This window comes from Eschrichtius robustus, chromosome 3 (genome assembly GCF_028021215.1).
Source record: "Eschrichtius robustus isolate mEscRob2 chromosome 3, mEscRob2.pri, whole genome shotgun sequence".
NCBI classification, from domain to species: domain Eukaryota; kingdom Metazoa; phylum Chordata; class Mammalia; order Artiodactyla; family Eschrichtiidae; genus Eschrichtius; species Eschrichtius robustus.
This window is the reverse complement of record NC_090826.1, coordinates 115747250-115769248: the sequence shown is the minus strand read 5'-3', so window position 1 is coordinate 115769248 and position 21999 is coordinate 115747250. Positions and strand designations below refer to the sequence as shown.

Genomic DNA, 21999 nt, shown 5'->3' with positions numbered 1-21999 from the left:
TGTAATAAGCCTATATTGTCTTGTCACTGAGACTGTAGTTATTCTGTTCCGTCTCCTTAGAATATATGTACTTTATTTCCACTTACTGCATTCAAAATTTACTCATTCTTTAGGAACAAGTTCAAGTACTACCTTAGACATGAAATCTGCTCTGATCCTCCACCGAGAATAACCTCTCCCTAAACTAAAAGCCAGTATCACTTTGCTTAGCACATTATTAATAGTAGCAGCTGACATTTATTGGAAGATTATTATGATCCAGTTATTGCACTAAATTATTTACATGTATGACCCTGTTTAGTAAGCAACACAAAACTACAAAGTTACAACCATTTTACAGGTGAGGACTTTGAAGCTGAGAAAGATTAAATAACTTACCCAGGGTCACACTGTAAGTGGCAGAATCTGTATTCAAACTCCTTCCTGACAACTGTGTGAATTCATTCCACATTTACTTATCCCTAGAAATGTCTGGTACCGTGCATGACATATTGTGAGTGGAAAGTAAAATAGGCAGGATAGAGAGTTCCACCATAGATTCTAAAGAGTAGTATCCATACTAGGGAGTGACCCAAGTGAGGAGGTCCTTACACCCAAGATTAGGAGGCCATTAGAGAGCAACAGCTATTATTGAGGAAAATAGGAAATAAATATATTTTCTGAAATAGAAGTTACCCAACTAGAAGAGCCAATTAAAAAGAAGAGGCCAAAGTAATAATGAGCCAGAGATAAAGAAGACAACTACATAAAAAGATTAAAGACACCTTTTGGGAGAGAAAAAATAATAATAACTGACCTCTTCATTTAGGAAAGCATTCAAACTGATTTGCCAACCTGATAGTCACTGAGTTTCAGATCTTGGAAGAACATTATTGGTCAGATAATCTAATTATGTAATGATTTTAGAAATCTCTACAGTATCCCTGGCAGGGCCCCAGCCTGCCCTGTTTTGAACTTGGGCACTTGAAACTCCCCTCATCTTGTTCAGCTCAGTTAGAAAATTCTTAATGAGCTGGGTTTCAGGAACTAAGCATGGTGTATGGGAGGCTGAAAGTGAAAATTCAGATTCTGAGATCAGTGTGAGTTAAGCACAGTAACAAGAGCAGGAAGCCCTGCATCTGCATTCCCCAGAAGCCCTGGGGGGGCATGCAAGAGACAGGATGGGGCTCTCTCGGGGAATTGGAGGTGGGGTAGCTTTGGCCTAAAGCCCTGAATATCTGGCCCATTGGCCTGGGTTTCTGGGGTATGTCCAGCCTACATAGAGGAGACTGTCCCATTAGGGTAGCCTTCATCCTTTACCCAGCAATCTCCCTCGGAAAGCATTTCTCAGGGCTGTCTGCACAGCCCGATTTCTTAGACTATTAACAGTGGGATTGAGGAGGGAAGTCACCACAGTATAGATGACAGCAATAAGCTGGTCCCGCTCAAGAGAGTAACTGGCTTTGGGTCTCAGGTACATGAAGGAGGCACAGCCATAAAGAACAATGACCACTGTGAGGTGTGAGGGGCAAGTAGAGAAGGCCTTCTTCCTCCCCTCATTGGAGGGGATCCTCAGGATTGCTGTCAGGATGCAGGTGTAGGAGATAGTGATGAAGGAGAAGGAGACCAGGATGACCAACAGGCTGAGGGTAAGGATCCCTAGCTCACTCAGGCCTGTATCTCTACAGGCCAGGCTCAGCACTGGCAGCGTGTCACAAAAAAAGTGCTGGATCTCATGGGAGATGCAAATGGAAGGTGGAAAATGACCAGTGTCATTCCCATCCCAAAGAGATACCCACTCAAGAAGGAGGTGCCAACCCGGCTGGCATAGTGTAGTGGGGCACAGATGGCTACATATCTGTCAAAGCCCATGACAGCCAGGAGGAAGCAGGTGGTACAGGCCCACGAAGCAGAGAAGAACATTTGGACAGCACAGCCCACATAGGATATGGCCTGCCCGCCCCTGACCAGGCCGGAAACCATCCTAGGGATAATGCCCAAGGTATAGCAGGTCTCAGAGAAAGGTAGGAAGGAAAGGAAGAGGTACATGGGGGTGTGCAGATGGCTGTCGAGCCTGATGACTATGATAATGAAGACATTGTTGGTCAGGGTGAAAAGATACAGGGAGACGAACAATGCGAAGAGCAGGAGTTGCAGTTTCCCAAAGATGGAGGAGCCAAGGAATACAAAGCCCCTGCAGAATGTTGCATTGGTTTGCTCCATTCTGAGTGACATCCCTGATAGATTTGATTCTTTCCACCTTGCCAGGAGATGCCTTGTTTCTTTAGAAGGCAAGATGAGGTGGATTCTCATTTCTTTGTACCTGTTGTAACTCAAAAAGAAAGCTCTTTTTTAGACAGCAATAAACTTCAGAAATACACTTATTAGACACACGGATGTATGGATCTATTCTCACATGTGTATATGTGCATACATGAATACAAATATACACAATATGCACATATGTGCACATGCATACATGACTACACATGTGCAGGCACATATATACATGCATACCCATGCAAAGCACTCACACATAATTATGCACATTTTACACATTCAAAACTCTGCACTGCACATTTACCATTAATATTACATTAATGGTAATATTACATTACCATTACAGTGCACATACATTGTAAATGCATATATATTCAGAGAGCACATACATATGTAGATATGTACAACACACATACATTCATACCAACCTCCTACATAACACTGTCACATAATACACATGTGGACACAGACATGTTGCCTGTTAGAACTTGAGGTTGGGTGGATTGATGGATATTATTTTATAGACTAAGCAACAGAGCCAAGATGGTAAAGTGACTTTCTTGAAGTCATAGAAAGCCAAGACCAGAGAAAAAGTGCCTTGAGTCCTAATCTAACATTATTTCCCCCAAACAATGATGACTCTTCTCAGACACTGTAGGACAGTAACATGAATACAGAATAAGACACAGTTTGCTCAACAATAATCTCTTGTATCTATAACACCCGTTCCACAAGCCCTTTTTCATGTGAGTCTATGCAGAGCACTGAAGGAAAAGTCAGAGCTCAGGGCAAGTTGCATATCCCTTAGCCAAAGATCAGCTGTCAGTCTCCACTGTCCCTGAGAGATTAGGCAAAAGAGGATTCTCCACTCACCTGAAGAGGCTCATAGTGAGGGCTAGTCCTGCCTTTCAGCATCCATGTACTAGACTGACCCACTGCCTGTGGGAGAAGGGACCTGAGATCCAGCTCAGAAACTCCTATTCTGAACAAAGAGTGATGTTCCCAAATGATAACAGGGAATCTTCCAAACCCCTATGCCCATGTGGTGAATCATATCTACTTCCATCAAAACAGCTTCTCTCTCTGAAGATTCTCCAGTCCCAGTGGGCCATGTTTCAGGAAGCAATCTATTTGTGCTTGTCATTGAATGGAAATATTCTTCTGGGAAAAGCAGAAAAGGAAATGTGAACAAAGGGATGCTAAGATTGTGATTCAAACAATAATTTATATATCTATTTTGCATCAAACATTGTATCGTTTTCTTTTTTTTTTTCTGAAAGAGATTTTATTTAAAGAAAACAGAAACAAATTTATACACTTAACACATCAAACATTTTTTTCTCATTTTATTTTTTTATTTTAATTTTTTAATTAATATTTGTTGGAGTATAGTTTATTTACAATATTGTGTTAGTTTCTGCTGTACAGTAAAGTGAATCGGTTATATATATACATATATCAACTCTTTTTTTAGCTTCTTTCCCCATAGAGGTCATTACAGAGTATTGAGTAGAGTTCCCTGTGCTACACAGTACGTACTTACTAGTTATCTATTTCATACATAGTAGTGTGTATATGTCAATCCCGGTCTCCCAATTTATCCCTACACCCCTTACCCCCTGGTAACCATAGTTTGTTTTCTACATCAGTAACTCTATTTCTATTTAGTGGACAAGTTCATTTGTACCCTTTTATTTTTTAGATTCCACATATGAGTGATATCATATATTTGTCTTCCCCTGTCTGACTTAGTTCACTCAATATGACAAACTCTAGGTTCACCCACGTTGCTGCAAATGACATTATTTTGTTATTTTCTTATGGCTGAGTAATATTCCATTGTGTATATGTACCACATCTTCTTTATCCATTCCTCTGTTGATGGACATTTAGGTTGCTTCCATATCCTGGCTATTGTAAATAGTGCCACAATGAACATTGGGGTGCATGTATCTTTTCGACTATGGTTTCCTTCAGATATATGCCCAGCACTGGGATTCCTGGATCATATGGTAGTTCAATTTTTAGTTTTGTAAGGACCCACCATACTGTTCTCCATAGTGGTTGTACCAATTTACTTTCCCACCAACAGTGTAGGAGGGTTCTGTTTTCTCCACACCCTCTCCAGCATTTACTGTCTGTAGATTTTTTTTTTTTAATTTATTATTTTTTTTAATTTTTGAATTTTATTTAATTTATTTTTTTACACAGCAGGTCCTTATTAGTCATCAATTTTATACACATCAGTGTATACATTAAACATGTCAATCCCAATCGCCCAATTCATCACACCACCACCACAAGCCCCCCCGCCGCTTTCCCTCCTTGGTGTCCATATGTTTGTTCTTGACATATGTGTCTCAATTTCTGCCCTGCAAACCAGTTCATCTGTACCATTTTTCTAGGTTCCACATATATGCGTTAATATACAATATTTGTTTTCCTCTTTCTGACTTACTTCACTCTGTATGGCAGTCTCTAGATCCATCCACGTCTCTACAAATGACCCAGTTTCGTTCCTTTTTTATGGCTGAGTAATATTCCACTGTATATATGTACCACATCTTCTTTATCCATTTGTCTGTCGATGGGCATTTAGGTTGCTTCCAGGACCTGGCTATTGTAAATAGTGCTGCTATGAACATTGGGGTGCTTGTGTCTTTTTGAATTATGGTTTTCTGTGAGTATATGCCAAGTAGTGGGATTGCTGGGTCATATGGTAATTCTATTTTTAGTTTTTTAAGGAACCTCCATACTGTTCTCCATAGTGGCTGAATCAATTTACATTACCACCAACAGTGCAAGAGGGTTCCCTTTTCTCCACACCCTCTCCAGCATTTCTTGTTTGTAGATTTTCTGATGATGACCATTCTAACCAGTGTGAGGTGATAACTCATTGTAGTTTTGATTTACATTTCTCTAATAATTAGTGATGTTGAGCAGCTTTTCATGTGCTTCTTGGCGATCTGTATGTCTTCTTTGGAGAAATGTCTATTTAGGTCTTCTGCCCATTTTGGGATTGGGTTGTCTGTTTTTTTTAATATTGAGCTGCATGAGCTGTTTATATATTTTGGAGATTAATCCTTTGTCAGTTGCTTCATTTGCAAATATTTTCTGCCATTCTGAGGGTTGTCTTTTTGTCTTGTTTATGGTTTCCTTTGCTGTGCAAAAGCTTTTAAGTTTCATTAGGTCCCATTTGTTTATTTGTGTTTTTATTTCCATTTCTCTAGGAGGGGGATCAAAAAGGATCTTGCTGTGATTTATGTCATAGAGTGTTCTGCCTATGTTTTCCTCTAAGAGTTTGATAGTGTCTGGCCTTACACTTAGGTCTTTAATCCATTTTAAGCTTATTTTTGTGTATGGTGTCAGGGAGTGTTCTAATTTCATGCTTTTACATGTAGCTGTCCAGTTTTCCCAGCACCACTTATTGAAGAGGCTGTCTTTGATGTTCAACGTTTTGGTGAGTCACGATTCTCTGGTTTTTCATATCATTAACTTAATAGTCATTTCCATATATGGCCTTTATTATGTTGAGGCAGGCTCCCTCTATGACTACTTTCTGCAGAGTTTTTATCATAAGTGGGTGTTGAATTTTGTCAAAAGCTTTTTCTGCATCTACTGAGATGATCATATGGTTTTTATTCTTCAATTTGTTAATATGGTGTATCACATTGATTGATATGTGTATACTGAAGAATCCTTGTACCCCTGGGATAAATCCCACTTGATCATGATGTATGATCCTTTTAATGTGTTGCTGGATTTGGTTTGCTAGTATTTTGTTGAGGATTTTTGCATCTATGTTCATCAGTGATATTGGTCTGTAGTTTTCTTTTTTTATGACATCTTTGTCTGGTTTTGGTGTCAGGGTGATGGTGGCCTCGTAGAATGAGCTTGGGAGTGTTCCTTCCTCTGCAATTTTTTGGGAAGAGTTTAAAGAGTCATTTGCTGCAATATGATGGACTTAGATATTATCATAGTGAGTGAAGTAACTCAGACACAGAAAGACAAATATCATATGATATCACTTATATGTGGAATCTAAAAAAGAAAGGGTACAAATGAACTTATTTACAAAACAAAAGTAGTGTCACAGGTGTAGAAAACAAATTTATGGTTACCAGGGGATAAGCAGGGAGAGGGATAAATTGGGAGACTGGGACTGACATATACACATTACTATAGATAACTAACAGATAAAATAGATAACTAATAAGAACCTGCTGTATAGCACAAGGAACTCTACTCAATACTCTGTAGTGACCTATATGAGAAAAGAATCTAAAAAAAAAAAGAGTGATTATATGTATAACTGATTTCACTGTGCTGTATACCTGAAACTAACACAAATTTGTAAATCAACTATACTCCAATAAAAATTTTAAAAAATAAATAAAAGCTTTTAATGTGGACTATAAGGACAAACAAGCAAACAAAATAAATGAACAAACCAATCCAAACAAAATAAACACATAGATATCTAAAACAGAGTAATGGTTACCAGAGGAGAAGCATCTGGGGAGAGGGAAAAGGGTAAATGGGATCAACTATATGGTGATGAATGGAAACTAAAATTTTGGTGGTTACCACACTATAGTATATACAGAACTGGACATATAAAGTTGTGCACATTAAATTTAATAATGTTATAAACCAATGATTCCTCATTATCTCAATAAAAAGTAAATTGAAAAATTAAAATAATAAAAGTTTGAAATAGATTATTAGTGTTAGACCATTTGCATCTGCTCTTTGGACAATTAAATTATATTAAGCTGAAGATGTTGCTTTCTCTGGAAAATTAGGTTTTTCTCTTAAGTGCTCATGTTTATGAAATTTTGAAAACACATACCACCCATCAGCTGGCAAAGAAATTCATTTCTCTGCAAAACACTTCCTTCTATTTCTGATGAAAAATCTGTACTTAATTGTTTTTCACTATAGGTAAAATGTCTTTTTTGTTTTTCAGCGATCTCAAGATTATTCCTTTATCTTTAGTTTTCAGAAGTTTGACTATTTGTATCTTGGATTTCTTTGGGGATTTCCTGTTTGGTGTTCACTCAGCAATGAGGGGAGCTAATTACCAACCTTCAGGGATTGTAGTTCCCTACTTACCCTTCTCTGACATCATCCCAGAGAAGATGTTAGGGCACCTTGTTACAGCCTCATAAGCGTGGAAATTCAAGCTCCCTACTTTATTTGGTATGGGTGCAGGTGGTGTTAGAGTATTTTCTATGGTATTTATCTGTAGTAAAATGGTACTTCTCTAAGTAATAGTTTTTCTTCTGTCTTAATAGGCAGCCGCTTTTCTGGTCCTTTGACTAGAAGGAGCAGGGCTTTTTTGTTTGTTTGTTTTTGTTGGGAAAGCATCTGTGTTGATTTCAGAGACTTCTTCTATATGTTTTAGATATAATGCCCAGTTTTTAGTTGTACTAAGTGGGAGGAATGAGGAAAAGTATTCCTACTTCATCCTCTGGAAGCAGAGGTCCTATTTTTGTCAGATAAGTTTTATCACAGAGAGTTTCCTAAATAGAATGAGTGAAATTTGTTAACGCAAACATTTTTGAATATTAGGGAAATAGAGGGATAGATCTATAGATAGCTGAAGTATGTTATAAGCTAAAGATTTTAATAAAAAGTCTACTGAACAAGGTGATTGAAATCAATAGTATTTATATTTCCCCCAAACTTCTGAATATAGAAAAGTTTGTCAAAGTGTTTATAAGTAATAGATAAACAATTATAACTGACAATCACTTGATAATAAATAGAAAATCCTTTCATGATAAGATTTTCAGAAATTGAAAAGTTGAATGTTAACGATAGGCAATAATTTTTTTTTGCAAGCCCAGTAGATTTCACATCATTGTTTTTAAAAAACAATAGAAAAAAATAAGTAATAATATTGTCCTCCAATAAATTATTAAAACTCACTTTTAATGATGGACCATTAGGCTACTAATGAAATATAACTTAGAAGGAATTCAGAGAATTAAGCTGCATTTATTTTTTTGAAAACTGGAATAAAAATAATCCTGATCAATCTTGTTTTAGCAAAAAGAAATATTATTCATGGATATATTAGATATATCTATTGAACATATCTAATAAATATATTATAATGAATAAATATTATTTATTCATTATAATAAATATAATGAATACATATTATCCATTAGATATATATTAGATATATATTAATTTTTGAAGCATCTCTTATTCATGGATAATTTTCTATCAAATTTTTATTTACATTTATTCAAATTTTCTTTTACCAACAATATATTAAAACATTAAAAAATCAACCTGTAAATATGTTGTTGCAGAGAAGTTTGATAAGATGATCAGTTAGAAACTTATAAGTATATATATGTATATATATAAACATACATCAGCAAAGTTCATAGAGAAAAATAAAAGCTATGGTTTAAATGTAAGATGCAAGGTAACAAATTACTATTGCATTTAAATTCCATTAATTTTTTTTTAAAAAAAGAACTACTGAAGTATATTAAAATATCAATATATGCAATGTAAGGGAATATTTTATGTGGGGAGATTATTTATCTCCCTTTACTAAGAATGGACAACTCCCAATATAAAGGACATTTCCCAAAGAGATCTTAAATGACTTGATGCAGTGGGAAGAGGAGACTGGCTTGGCATTTTTATGAGGACTAGGGAGAGAATGCAGGGTGAGATTTCCCATGCAGAAGCTTTCCATGGTTGGAGCACTGGCCTTTTTTATCAGCTTGCCCAGAAGTGTGGTAGAAGAGGAAGAGGAAGGGATATAATGGTTTATAAACTGTCAGAAAACCAAAATATGAAGTCAGGCTCTTTAATAAATTCTGCCAATATTGCACTGTCTTGATTAATGTAGCTATACAGTAGATGTTAATATCAGATGGAGTGATTACTTTCATTTTATTCTTCTTTTTCAAGAACTGTTGTAGATATTCAAGGGCTTGTGACTTTCCATATAAATTACAGATTAATTTTTTCTTTCTCTACAAAAACAAACAAACAAACAAAACCTTTCTGGGATTTTTGAAAGGCATTGTATTAAACCTATAATGAAGTTGGGAAACAATTTTGTTCTTCTTTTACTAGTTTCTGGAGATAGAACTTAGATTATTTATTTGAGACCTTTCTTCTCTAATGTAAGCAGTTATTGCTATAAATGTACTTTTCAGTACTACTTTAGCTGCATCCCACAAATTTTAAGTTGTAATTTCATTTTGATTCAGGTATATGTATTGTTTTTATATTCTTTGAGACCTCCTCTATGACCCATGGATTGTTTAGAAATTTTTTTCACATGTTCATAAATTTTCCTATAGTCTTTCTGCTGTTGATTTCTAACTGATTCTATCAGGTTGGAGAACCATAATAAATTCTGTACAGTTTCATCCCTTTAATTTTTTGATCTTGTGGTACAGGATATGGTTTATCTTCCTGTTAGATGTAGGATGGGCTACTTTCCAGGCCTTGCTGGCAATGCTACTTTAGACAGACAGGCAGGGCTTGCTGGTATGAAGTGGGGACTGAGTTAGAATTCCAGGTCTGCTGACACTACAGCTACAGGCAGAGTAGAGTCCCCACTGCCATTGACTATGTGTCTATCTATTAAGTCCCTTCTGGTTTCCTGGTCTTTTGGCAAGAGAGAACATATTTTTAGTATTTAATTTAATCTCCTTCCTCTTTTTTTTTTTTTTTTTTTTTTTTTTGCTCATGCCCATTGACAACTTCAGGTCGAAGGTTACAAGGCTTTCCACATCCCAGTCTGAGGTAAATGGGGGATAAAATAAAATATCTGGGGACTCACTGTGGTATATTCTTCAAGTCCTGAATTCCCCAGTCTATCCATATTCTCCTTTTCCCTTTTCAGAGTCATTTATTATTGTCTGTTGAATTATTTCCAGGTTATTTAGTTGTATTTAGAGGGGATAACAAATAAATTTAATATACAACATTTAGTCTGGGATATAAGCAAATTAAACTTTTTAAAAAATTGTCAAAAACTTCACCAAAATGCCCATATATTTTGTCATTTTTATATCACCAACAGAAGTGTATGAGTTACAGTTTTCTAAATCTTCACTAATACTAGTATGGCCTTTTTTTTTTTTTAATTTTTAGACATCTAATAGTTCTGTAGTAGAATCATATTGTACTTCTAATTTGTATATCCTAATGACTTATAAAGCTTAACATCTTTCCAGGTTCCCCTTAGTCATCCATATATATTCTTTAAGGGTTTTTAAAATCTCAGTGTCATTATATCTATGTATTGGTTTGGCCAAAAAGTTCATTAGGTTAATGAACACTTTGTTCAATAAAGTTCTTGGTGAACATGAAAAATGTGTCTTTTATTTTTACTTGAAACCGAATGAACTTTTTGGCCAATCCAATATCTATATATCTGTACTATTTTTGAAATATGTTTATTTAACAAATTTTATGTAGTCATTACATCAGTGGAAGTATTGGACTACAACAAGATACTTTATCCCACCATGAACTAGAATACCAACATTTCTTGTTTTAGAAGTCTTCCCAACACTTCTCCATGGTACCTTCTCTGACCACTCTGGCTCATTTTCTCTTATCTTGTCTGACCACTGTTTGAATTCTCAACACACTACAGGATAACTCACTTTCATTGGCTCTACCTTCATTCTGAAAATGAGTCCCCCTAAGACCAAGTTCCTCTGTCAAGTTTATGAGTAACCTCTCTATCCATAACTTTATTCCCTTTCTTGTCCTGCACTTGTTCCCCCTCACAACTGAGGAATATCAGAGAAAATGGGGAGTTGTAATCAAGCAGGTCCCTATGGGGCCTTCCTTCCCCCGATGTCCTCTGCCTACATCTTATTTGTAGAAAAGCTTTAGTCTCCCAGACCTCCCCTGAGTCACAAAAGTCTGGTTCAATTGTTAATAATTGGAAGAATGTGAACACGTAGTAACAAAAACAGTAGTTGTTCCAGGAGAACTCGTAACACTAAACAATACATCAGCCACATAGCAGAGTTACAGAACCTTTACTTTCTCCCTGGAGGACATAGATAACAGTGTCTGACATGCATTCCTGAGTTGTTTTACGGATATTAAAACATCCACAGAGTGGAAGAAGTTAATTTCATGATGACATGAGCATGTAGCTCCCAATCTGCCTGGACCCTGAAGATTGATGAGGTGGTGTTAACCCCTGAGACACCACCCTGTTACCTCACCATCAAAAAATCAGAGAATCGTTGATGAACTGATCACACACCCTGCAACTCTCTCCCTCAACTTGCCTTTAAAAATCCTTCCCTGAAATCCATTTGGGAGTTCAGATTTTTTTGAGCACTGCCACCAATTCTCCTTGCCTGGCCTTGTAATAAATGCTACACTTTCCTTCATCACACCCAAAGTCAGTACATTGGTTTTAGTGGGAATGGGTGAGCAGACCCAATTTGGGTCCATAACATTTCTTCCACCAAGATATCCATCCCTGTAAGAAGATACTATTCCTAATACTTTTCTGAGTTCTCCCATAGTACAGTCTTTAAACACTGTAAGCTCTTAAATGATACCCAGGGAAGAATCAGTGATTAGAGGGAAAGTGTTTATAATGAGTGGAAAAGTGAATTGAATGAGCATTAGGGATGCAGGTTACTCCCCTCCCTGCCAAAACGAAACTTATGAAGTTGCAGGAAGCCTTGGTTATGGGCAGAATATGAATCCTGCAAGTTTTAAATCCCCAGAGATGACCAGAAGAGTTTTACAAGTTACATATTACACAAAGCCCTGCAACTAATGAGAAGAAATTACAAAGTTGAGAAAGAAAAATCTTTTACTCTCTCTGATGAAAGAAGAGAGAAGTCCCTGAGGGACTCCTAACCAGAACCAAGGCTCTAGAACTGAGGAATCTCAATCCCTGACGATTATCAGATACTATCTCTAAAAGAGTAGGTGGCAAGGCTCTAAGCCACTGCAATTTATTGAGTGTTGGGAACTAGCACATTGGCCTAGGCTCACACCTCATGTCTAAAAACTCTAGAGCCATAGAAAGCTGAACTACACAAAGTCAGGACCTCTTTTCTCACTTCCTAGGTGGGGAAACTTAGACCCAGGAGGTACAGGGACTTTCCCAATGTCACTAAATTAGGAGTGATAAAGTTAAGAATCCAGAGTCTTTGACCAGTGATTTTCATACTAAGTTGATCTTTGCCTCTTTTGAGTGAAGAACAAAGTATGCTTCCAACAATGTGAAGACTATTTTGGAAGAATATAACTGTAACACTGAATTGGCATTGGAACCCTGATAAAATACACAAGGTAGGAAACTGTTCTAGATGGTCTGACTCTCTTTTCATCATAACTAATTGTCACTATATTTTCTCCAAATTATCATTTCTCTTTACCTTTGGAAAGAGTGTGTATTTCTTTTGTCAGTAAATCCATATCCCAAATTAAATTTCAGAATAACTGATGTAGCGACAATTTCAGAGATAGCTGAGTGTAGGGTGCAGCATATATAATATAATAAATATAAATACATATTTATGATTATATGTGATAAATATAAATATATACATAAATAATATATATTTTCCCAATTTGGGGTACTTAGTTAATCCTTAGTGTCACAATCCATATAGTTGCATTATTACGTATTTACTGTGAAGAGTCATGAGACTTTACAAACTTTAGTGTGTAAATTGCTTTACTGATGGAATTTTTCAAATGGCTTAGTGAGAGACAAAGGGGCATATTAGAATTCAGTATTTCTTGACAGGGAGATAAATTCTTTTGAAGCAGTCCAGAATGCTTCAGAAAGCTGTTTATAGGGGAAAGTGAAACAGTAATTTGCAAGCATAGATTTGGGTACCAAAGAGACTCACACTGAGTTTGGATACTAGGCGGCTTACCTAAAAGGCTGTATTGATGAAGCCCATGGATCAATTCAACACTGTCCAACATAATATATGCTTAGGAAAACAGTCAGAGGAATACTCTAGTCTTCTCTTTGGGACATAATTACAGATAAGAAGCTGTGGTTACAGTGAGAGAGGGAAACAGGGATGGAGAAAGACTTCACAGGAAAAATTAGGTCATGTGACTCATGTGTGACTATGAAAGAACAAAAGTCTTGTCAGGTCTAAGAGGACAAATAATCAAAGAGATCTATACGGTAGAGTCAGTAGGTTGTGAAATATTTCTGGAAACATTTATAATTTAAACCATTTTCCTAGTGCTTCTTCTGACTCACAGTGACTAGCTAGATTCTCCTTTGAGAATGCTTTTTTTTTTAAATTTAATTTTAATTTTATATGGAGTATAGTTGATTTACAATGTTGTGTTAGTTTCAGGTGTACAGCTAAGTTATTCAGTTATAAATATACATATATCCATTCTTTTTCAGATTCTTTTCCCATAAAGTTTATTACAGAATACTGAGTTAACTGTATTATACAGTAGGTCCTTGTTGATCATCTATTTTATATATAGTAGTGTGTATATGTTAATCCCAAACTCCTAATTTATTCCTCCCCCCCTCACATTTCCCCTTTGGTAGCCATAAGTTTGTTTTTGAAGTCTGTGAGTCTGCTTGGTTTTGTAAAAAAGTTCATTTGTATCATTTATTTTTCGATTCCACATATAAGTGATATCATATGATATTTGTCTTTGTCTGACTTACTTCATTAGTCTGGTAATCTCTTGGTCCATCCATGCTCTTGCAAATGGCATTATTTCATTCTTTTTGTGGCTGAGTAGTATTCCATTGTATATGTGTGCCACTACATCTTTATCCATTTCTCTGTCAATGGATATTTAGGTTGCTTCCATGTCTTGGTTGTTGTAAATACTGCTGAAATGAGCATCAGGGTGCATGTATCTTTTTGATTATGGTTTTCTTCAGATATGTACTGAGGAGTGGGATCGCTGGATCATATGGTAGTTCAATTTTTAGTTTTTTAAGGAGTCTCCATACTGTTCTCCAGAGTGGTTGTACAAATTTACATTCCCACCAACAGTGTAGGAGAGTTCCCTTTTCTCCACACCCTCTCCAGCATTTATTGTTTCTAGACTTTTTGATGATGGCCATTCTGACAGGTGTGAGGTGATATCTTTTTGGATCTACCTTCTAGAGTAATGAAAATAAAAACAAAAAGAAACAAATGGGACCTAATTAAACTCAAAAGCTTTTGCACGGCAAAGGAAACCATAAACAAAACAAAAAGACGATCCACAGAATGGGAGAAAATATTTGCAAATGAAGTGAACAACACATGATTAATCTCAAAAATATACAAACAGCACATGCAGTTCTATATCAAAAAAACAGACAACCCAATCAAAAATGAGTAGAAGATCTAAGGAGACATTTCTCCAAAGAAGACATACAGATGGCCAAAAAGCACATGAAAAGATGCTCAACATCATTAATTATTAGAGAAGTGTAAATCAAAACTACAATGAGGTTATCTCCCATAAGAATTCTTAATATTAGCCTGAACCAAATCTAATGAACAGTGAAAGGTCTGTTAATCTCCATGCCCAAGATCACATGCTATACATTGTTGAATAACAAAATAAAATAGAAATTTTTATATATTCAGCAGTTTAAAAAAAAATTGACCTACTCATCCAACAATTACAATAAATCATTATTCTTGAAATGCTCTCCAGTACCCTTAAAAGTGAAGACATATATGACTCATAGTCTGTTTCCTCAAGGAGAAAACACTGATAAATAAAAAAAAAAAAAAGTACCATTTAAGTCAAAACAGTTTGATTATTGTTACAAATATGACACTTCATAGATATAATTATCTTATTTCTATAATGAAAAAAATAATCACACCTGCCTTACACATTTCATAGTTGTCAATGTCATTTCCTTTACGTTGTGAAGAATAAATTCAATAAACATATGAAAGAATTTGGCAAAATGTGTGCTCTACAAATGAGTTATTAATTATGTTGATGTGCAGTAGAGGAAAAATCATAGGTCAATGTATACAAAAATGAGGGAATGCATTAAATATAAAGAAAAACATGTTGTGGAAGTACAAGGAGGATGAGATTAAATGAGATATAGAATTATCAAAGAATACCTAGAGTCACTAGCTGGGCAGAAAAAAATTCAGGAGGAGCAGCTTCAAGATGGCAGAAGAGTAAGACATGGAGATCACCTTCCTCCCCACAAATACATCAGAAATACATCTACATGTGGAACAACTCCTAGAGAACACCTATTGAATGCTGGCAGAAGACATCAGACCTCCCAAAAGGCAAGAAACTCCCCACGTATCTGGGTAGGGCAAAACAAAAAAGAAAAAAAAGAGACAAAAAAATAGGGACGGGACTTGCACCAGTGGGAGGGAGCTGTGGAGGCACAGCCTTTAATGTGAAGGAGGAAAGGTTTCCACTCACTAGGAAGCCCCTTAGCAGGCGGAGACTGCGGGTGGCAGAGAGGGGAAACTTCGGAGCCACGGAGGAGAGCGCAGCAACAGGGGTGCAGAGGGCAAAGCAGAGAGATTCCCACACAGAGGATCGGTGCCGGCCAGCACTCACCAGCCCGAGAGGCTTGTCTGCTCACCCGCTGGGACTGTTGGGAGCTGGGAGCTGTGGCTCGGGCTTCGGAGGTCGGATCCAAGGGAGAGGACTGGGGTTGGCTGCGTGAACACAGCCTGAAGGGGGCTAGTGTGCCACAGCTAACTGGGAGGGAGTCAGGGGAAAAGTGTGGAGCTGCCGAAGAGGCAAGAGACTTTTTCTTGCCTCTTTGTTTCCTGGTGCGTGGAGAGGGGATTAAAAGCGCCACTTAATGGAGCTCCAGAGACAGGGGCAAGCTGTGGCTATCAGCGCGGACCACAGAGACGGGCATGAGATGCTAAGGCTGCTGCTGCAGCCACCAAGAAGCCTGTGTGCAAGCACAGGTCACTATCCGCACCTCCCCTCCCGGGAGCCTGTGCAGCCCGCCACTACCAGGGTACCGTGATCCAGGGACAACTTCACCGAGAAAACACATGGCACGCCTCAGGCTGGTGCAACATCACACCAGCCTCTGCCACTGCAGGCTCGCCCCGAATTCCATACCCCTCCCTCCCCTCGGCCTGAGTGAGCCAGCGCCCCTGAATCAGCTGCTACTTTAACCCCATCCTGTCTGAGCGAAGAACAGACGCCCTCAGGCGACCTACACACAGAGGCAGGGACAAATGCAAAACTGAATCCCAGGAGCAGTGCGAACATAGAAGAGAAAGGGAACTTTCTCCCAGCAGCTTCAGGAGCAGCGGATTAAATCTCCACAATCAAATTGATGTACCCTGCATCTGTGGAATACCTGAATAGACAACGAATCATCCCAAATTGAGGAGATGGACTTTGGGAGCAACGATATATTATTTTTTCCCTTTTTCTTTTTTATGAGTTTGTATGTGTATGCTTCTGTGTGTGATTTACTCTGTATAGCTTTGCTTTTACTATTTGTCCTAGGGTTCTGTCTGTCCATTTTATTGTTTTTTGGGTTTTTTTAGTAAAGATTTTAGCACTTGTTATAATTGATGGATTTGTTTTTTGGTTTGGTTGCTCTCTTCTTTCTTTCTTTCTTTCTTTTTTTTTATTACTTCTTTAAAATATTTTTTAATAATTATTTTTTCATTTAAATAACTTTATTTTATTTTATTTTACTTTATTTTATTTTATCTTACTCTTTATTTCCTTCTTTTTTTTCTCCCTTTTATTCAGAGCCGTGTGGATGACAGGCTCCTGGTGCTCCAGCCAAGCATCAGGGGTGTGCCTCTGAGGTGGGAGAGCCAAGTTCAGGACACTGATCCACAAGAGACCTTCCAGCTCCATGTAATATCTAACGGTGAAAATCTCCAAGAGATCTCCATCTCAACGCAAAGACCCAGCTCCACTCAATGACCAGCAAGCTACAGTGCTGGACACCCCATGCCAAACAACTAGCAAGACAGGAACACAACCCCATCCATTAGTATACAGGCTGCCTAAAATCATAATAAGGCCACAGACACCCCAAAACACACTACCAGACGTGGACCTGCCCACCAGAAAGACAAGATCCAGCCTCATCCACCAGAACACAGACACTAGTCCCCTCCACCAGGAGGCATAAACAACCCACTAAACCAACCTTAGCCACTGGGGACAGACACCAAAAACAACGGGAACTACGAAGCTGTAGCCTGCAAAAAGGACACCCCAAACACAGTAAGTTAAGCAAAATGAGAAGACAAAGAAACACACAGCAGATGAAGGAGCAAGGCAAAAACCCATCAGACCTAACAAATGAAGAGGAAACAGGCAGTCTACCTGAAAAAGAATTCAGAATAATGATAGTAAAGATGATCCAAAATCTTGGAAATAGAATGAAGAAAATATAAGAAACGTTTAACCAGGACCTAGAAGAACTAAAGAGCAAACAAACAGTGATGAAAAACACAATAAATAGAATTAAAAATTCTCTAGAAGGGATCAATAGCAGAATAACTGAGGCAGAAGAACGGATAAGTGACCCGGAAGATAAAATAGTGGAAATAACTACTGCAGAGGAGAATAAAGAAAAAAGAATAAAAAGTACTGAGGACAGTCTCAGAGACCACTGGGACAACATTAAAGACACCAACATTCGAATTATAGGGGTCCCAGAAGAAGAAGAGAAAAAGAAAGGGACTGAGAAAATATTTGAAGAGAATATAGTTGAAAATTTCCCTAATATGGGAAAGGAAGTAGTCAATCAAGTCCAGGAAGCACAGAGAGTCCCATACAGGATAAATCCAAGGAGAAACACGCCAAAACACTTATTAGTCAAATGATCAAAAATTAGATACAAAAAAAAAAAAAATACTAAAAGCAGCAAGGGAAAAACAACAAACAACACACAACGGAATCCCCATAAGGTTAACAGCTGATCTTTCAGCAGAAACTCTGCAAGCCAGAAGGGAGTGGCAGGACATATTTAAAGTGATGAAGGAGAAGAACCTACAACCAAGATTACTCTACGCAGCAAGGATCTCCTTCAGAATGATGGAGAAATTAAAACCTTTACAGACAAGCAAAAGCTAAGAGAATTCAGCACAACCAAACCAGTTTTATAACAAATGCTAAAGGAACTTCTGTAGGCAGGAAACACAAGAGAAGGAAAAGACCTACAATAACCAACCCAAAACAATTAAGAAAATAGTAACAGGAACATACATATTGATAATTACATTCAATGTAAATGGATTAAATGCTCCAACCAAAAGACATAGACTGCCTGAATGGATACAAAAACCTGTATATGTGCTGTCTACAAGAGACCCACTTCAGACCTAGGGACACATACAGACTGAAAGTGAGGGGATTGAAAAAGATATTCCATGCAAATGGAAATCAGAAGAAAGCTGCAGTAGCAATTCTCATATCAGACAAAATATACTTTAAAATAAAGACTATTACAAGAGACAATGAAGGACACTACATAATGATCAAGGGATCAATCCAAGAAAAAGATATAACAATTGTAAATATTTATGCACCCAACATAGGAGCACCTCAATACATAAGGCAAATATTAAGAGCCATTAAAGGGGAAATCGACAGTAACACAATCATAGTAGGGGACTTTAACATTCCACTTTCACCAGTGAACAGATTATCCAAAATGAAAATAAATAAGGAAACACAAGCTTTAAAGGGTACATTAAACAAGATGGACTTAATTGATATTTATAGAGCATTCCATCCAAAAACTACAGAATACACATTCTTCTCAAGTGCTCATGGAACATCCTCCAGGAGAGATCATATCTTGGGTCACAAATCAAGCCTTGGTAAATTTAAGAAAATTGAAATCATATCAAGTATCTTTTCCGACCACAATGCTATGAGACTAGATATTAATTAAAGGAAAAAAATCTGTAAAAAATACAAACACATGGAGGCTAAACAATACACTACTTAATAAGCAAGAGATCACTGAAGAAATCAAAGAGGAAATCAAAAAATACATAGAAACAAATGACAATGAAAACATGACAACCCAAAACCTATGTGATGCAGCAAAAGCAGTTTTAAGAGGGAAGTTTATAGCAATACAATCCTACCTTAAGAAACAAGAAACATCTCAAATAAACAACCTAACCTTACACGTAAAGCAATTAGAGAAAGAGGAACAAAATAACCCCAAAGTTAGGAAGGAAAGAAATCATAAAGATCAGATCACAAATAAATCAAAAAGAAATGAAGGAAATGATAACAAACATCAATAAAGCTAAAAGCTGGTTCTTTGAAAGATAAACAAAATTGATAAACCATTAGCCAGACTCATCAAGGAAAAAAAGGGAGAATATTCAAATCAATAGAATTAGAAATGAAAAAGGAGAAGTAACAACTGACACTGCAGAAATAAACCGGGTCATGACAGTTTACTACAAGCAACTCTATGCCAATAAAATGGACAACCTGGAAGAAATGGACAAATTCTTAGAAATGCACAACCTTCCGAGACTGAACCAGGAAGAAACAGAAAATATGAAAAGACCAATCACAAGCACCGAAATTGAAACTGTGATTAAAAATCTTCCAACAAACAAAAGACCAGTACCAGATGGCTTCACAAGCGAATTCTATCAAACATTTAGAGAAGAGCTAACACCTATCCTTCTCAAACTCTTCCAAAATATAGCAGAGGGAGGAACACTCCCCAACTCATTCTACGAGACCACCATCACCCTGATACCAAAACCAGACAAAGATGCCACAAACAAAGAAAACTACAGGCCAATATCACTGATGAACATAGATGCAAAAATCCTCAACAAAATACTAGCAAACAGAATCCAACAGCACATTAAAACGATCATACACCATGATCAAGTGGGGTTTACCCCAGGAATGCAAGGATTCTTCAGTATACACAAATCAATCAATGTGATACACCATATTAACTAATTGAAGGAGAAAAACCATATGATCATCTCAATCGATGCAGAGAAAGCTTTCGTCACAATTCAACACCTATTTATGATAAAAACCCTCCAGAAAGTAGGCATAGAGGGAACTTTCGTCAACATAATAAAGGACATATATGACAAACCCACAGCCAACATCATCCTCAATGGTGAAAAACTGAAACCATTTCCACTAAGATCAGGAACAAGACAAGGTTGCTCACTCTCACCACTATTATTCAACATAGTTTTGGAAGCTTTAGCCACAACCATCTAGTCTTTAGACACCACTGAGCTGTCTGAGGGAAGAGATATGGGGATATATGTATATGTATAACTGATTCACTTTGTTATAAAGCAGAAACTAACACACCATTGTAAAGCAATTATACTCCAATAAAGATGTTAAAAATAATAATAAATAATAATAATAAAATTAAAATAAAATTATCTGTACATTCAACTGTGTCTGGCACATAGTAGGTGCTTCATAAACATTGGTTGAAAGGATAATTGAATATATACATGTTTGAACACAGAAGATGAAGATGGGAATTGTAAATACATTTTGTATTGTTGGGGGTCTTTTTTTGGTTGTGCTGCACAGCTTGTGGGATCTTATTTCCCTGACCAGGGATCGAACCCACGCCCTCGTCAGTGAAAGTGTGGAGTCCTAACCACTGGAACACCAGGGAATTCCTGTGAACACATTTTGATTTTATGGGCCTTCTGGTTCCTCCCTCACTCCCTTCCAATTGTGTCTGTTCTAATTTGTCATTTTTCAGCTATCTTTACTTTCTTCCCTTATAAATCTCACTCTTTTTGTTCCATCTTTCCTTTTATAGATTTGTAGATTTATTCCCTCTCTCTCTGTGTCTTTCTCTGTGTCTGTGTCTCTCTCTGTGTGTCCCTCTGTCTCTCTTTCTCTCTCCCTCCCCACATTCCCCCATTCTCTATTTTTCCACAAAAGATATTATCTGTTCAATCTAAGTAAAGTTACCATCTCATCTTAATTGACTCATTTGTATTTAAAAATGTTCAAAGCCAACGAGTGGCCCAAGATTTGTAGAAAAACAAATAAAAATTTAGAAACATTGTGTTTTCAAGATTTTAAGCATTAAAAGAACAGTTTTTTTATATTTCCTTACCATAGATTTTATGACAAATTACTTTTCACTTCTTCTATTACAGTTAGTTTTTTTCAAAATTAGCTTTGTAAAGTATGATTCCATTAATAAATTTCACCTTTTTCAAGTGTGTTCAACGAATTTTGGAAAAGTATGTAGTTGTAACACAACAACAATCACAATATAGAACGTTTCCACCATCCTTAAAAGTTTCCTTGTGTCCTTTTTAACTAAATCTCTTACCCATACCCCTAGACCCAGCGACTGGCAACTGATATGCTTTTTTTTTTTTTTTTTAATCACTTTAACTTTGCCTTTTCTAGGAATTCATTTAAATGGAATCACACAATATGTACTCTTCTGTGTCCGGCTACTTTCACTGATCATAATGACTTTAAGATTCTTCTATGTAGTCATATATATCAGTCATATGGAATTGCTAAGTGTTATTCCATTGCATGGGTAGAGCACAATTTGTTTTTCTAGTCACCAGGTGATGGACATTCAGGCTATTTCTAGTTTGGGGCTTTTATTAATACGTCTTCTATGAATGTTTAAGATTAAGTTCTTTTTTTTTTTTTTTTGTAAATGTAAACTTTAATTTCTCTTCAGGAGATGAGGGTTGTTATAGTGTTGTTACTGGACAGTATGATAAGTTCCTGCTTAAG

General features: G+C 36.9%; 1 protein-coding gene across 1 annotated transcript; it reads right to left on the bottom strand.

The window, feature by feature from the left end:
* Positions 1-1288: 1288 nt before the first annotated feature.
* OR10Z1 (olfactory receptor family 10 subfamily Z member 1) lies at positions 1289-2202 on the bottom strand. The gene is given in 2 exon segments (XM_068538276.1): positions 1289-1734; positions 1737-2202. Coding segments are annotated over 2 exon segments (912 nt in total).
* Between the last annotated feature and the right edge of the window lie 19797 nt (positions 2203-21999).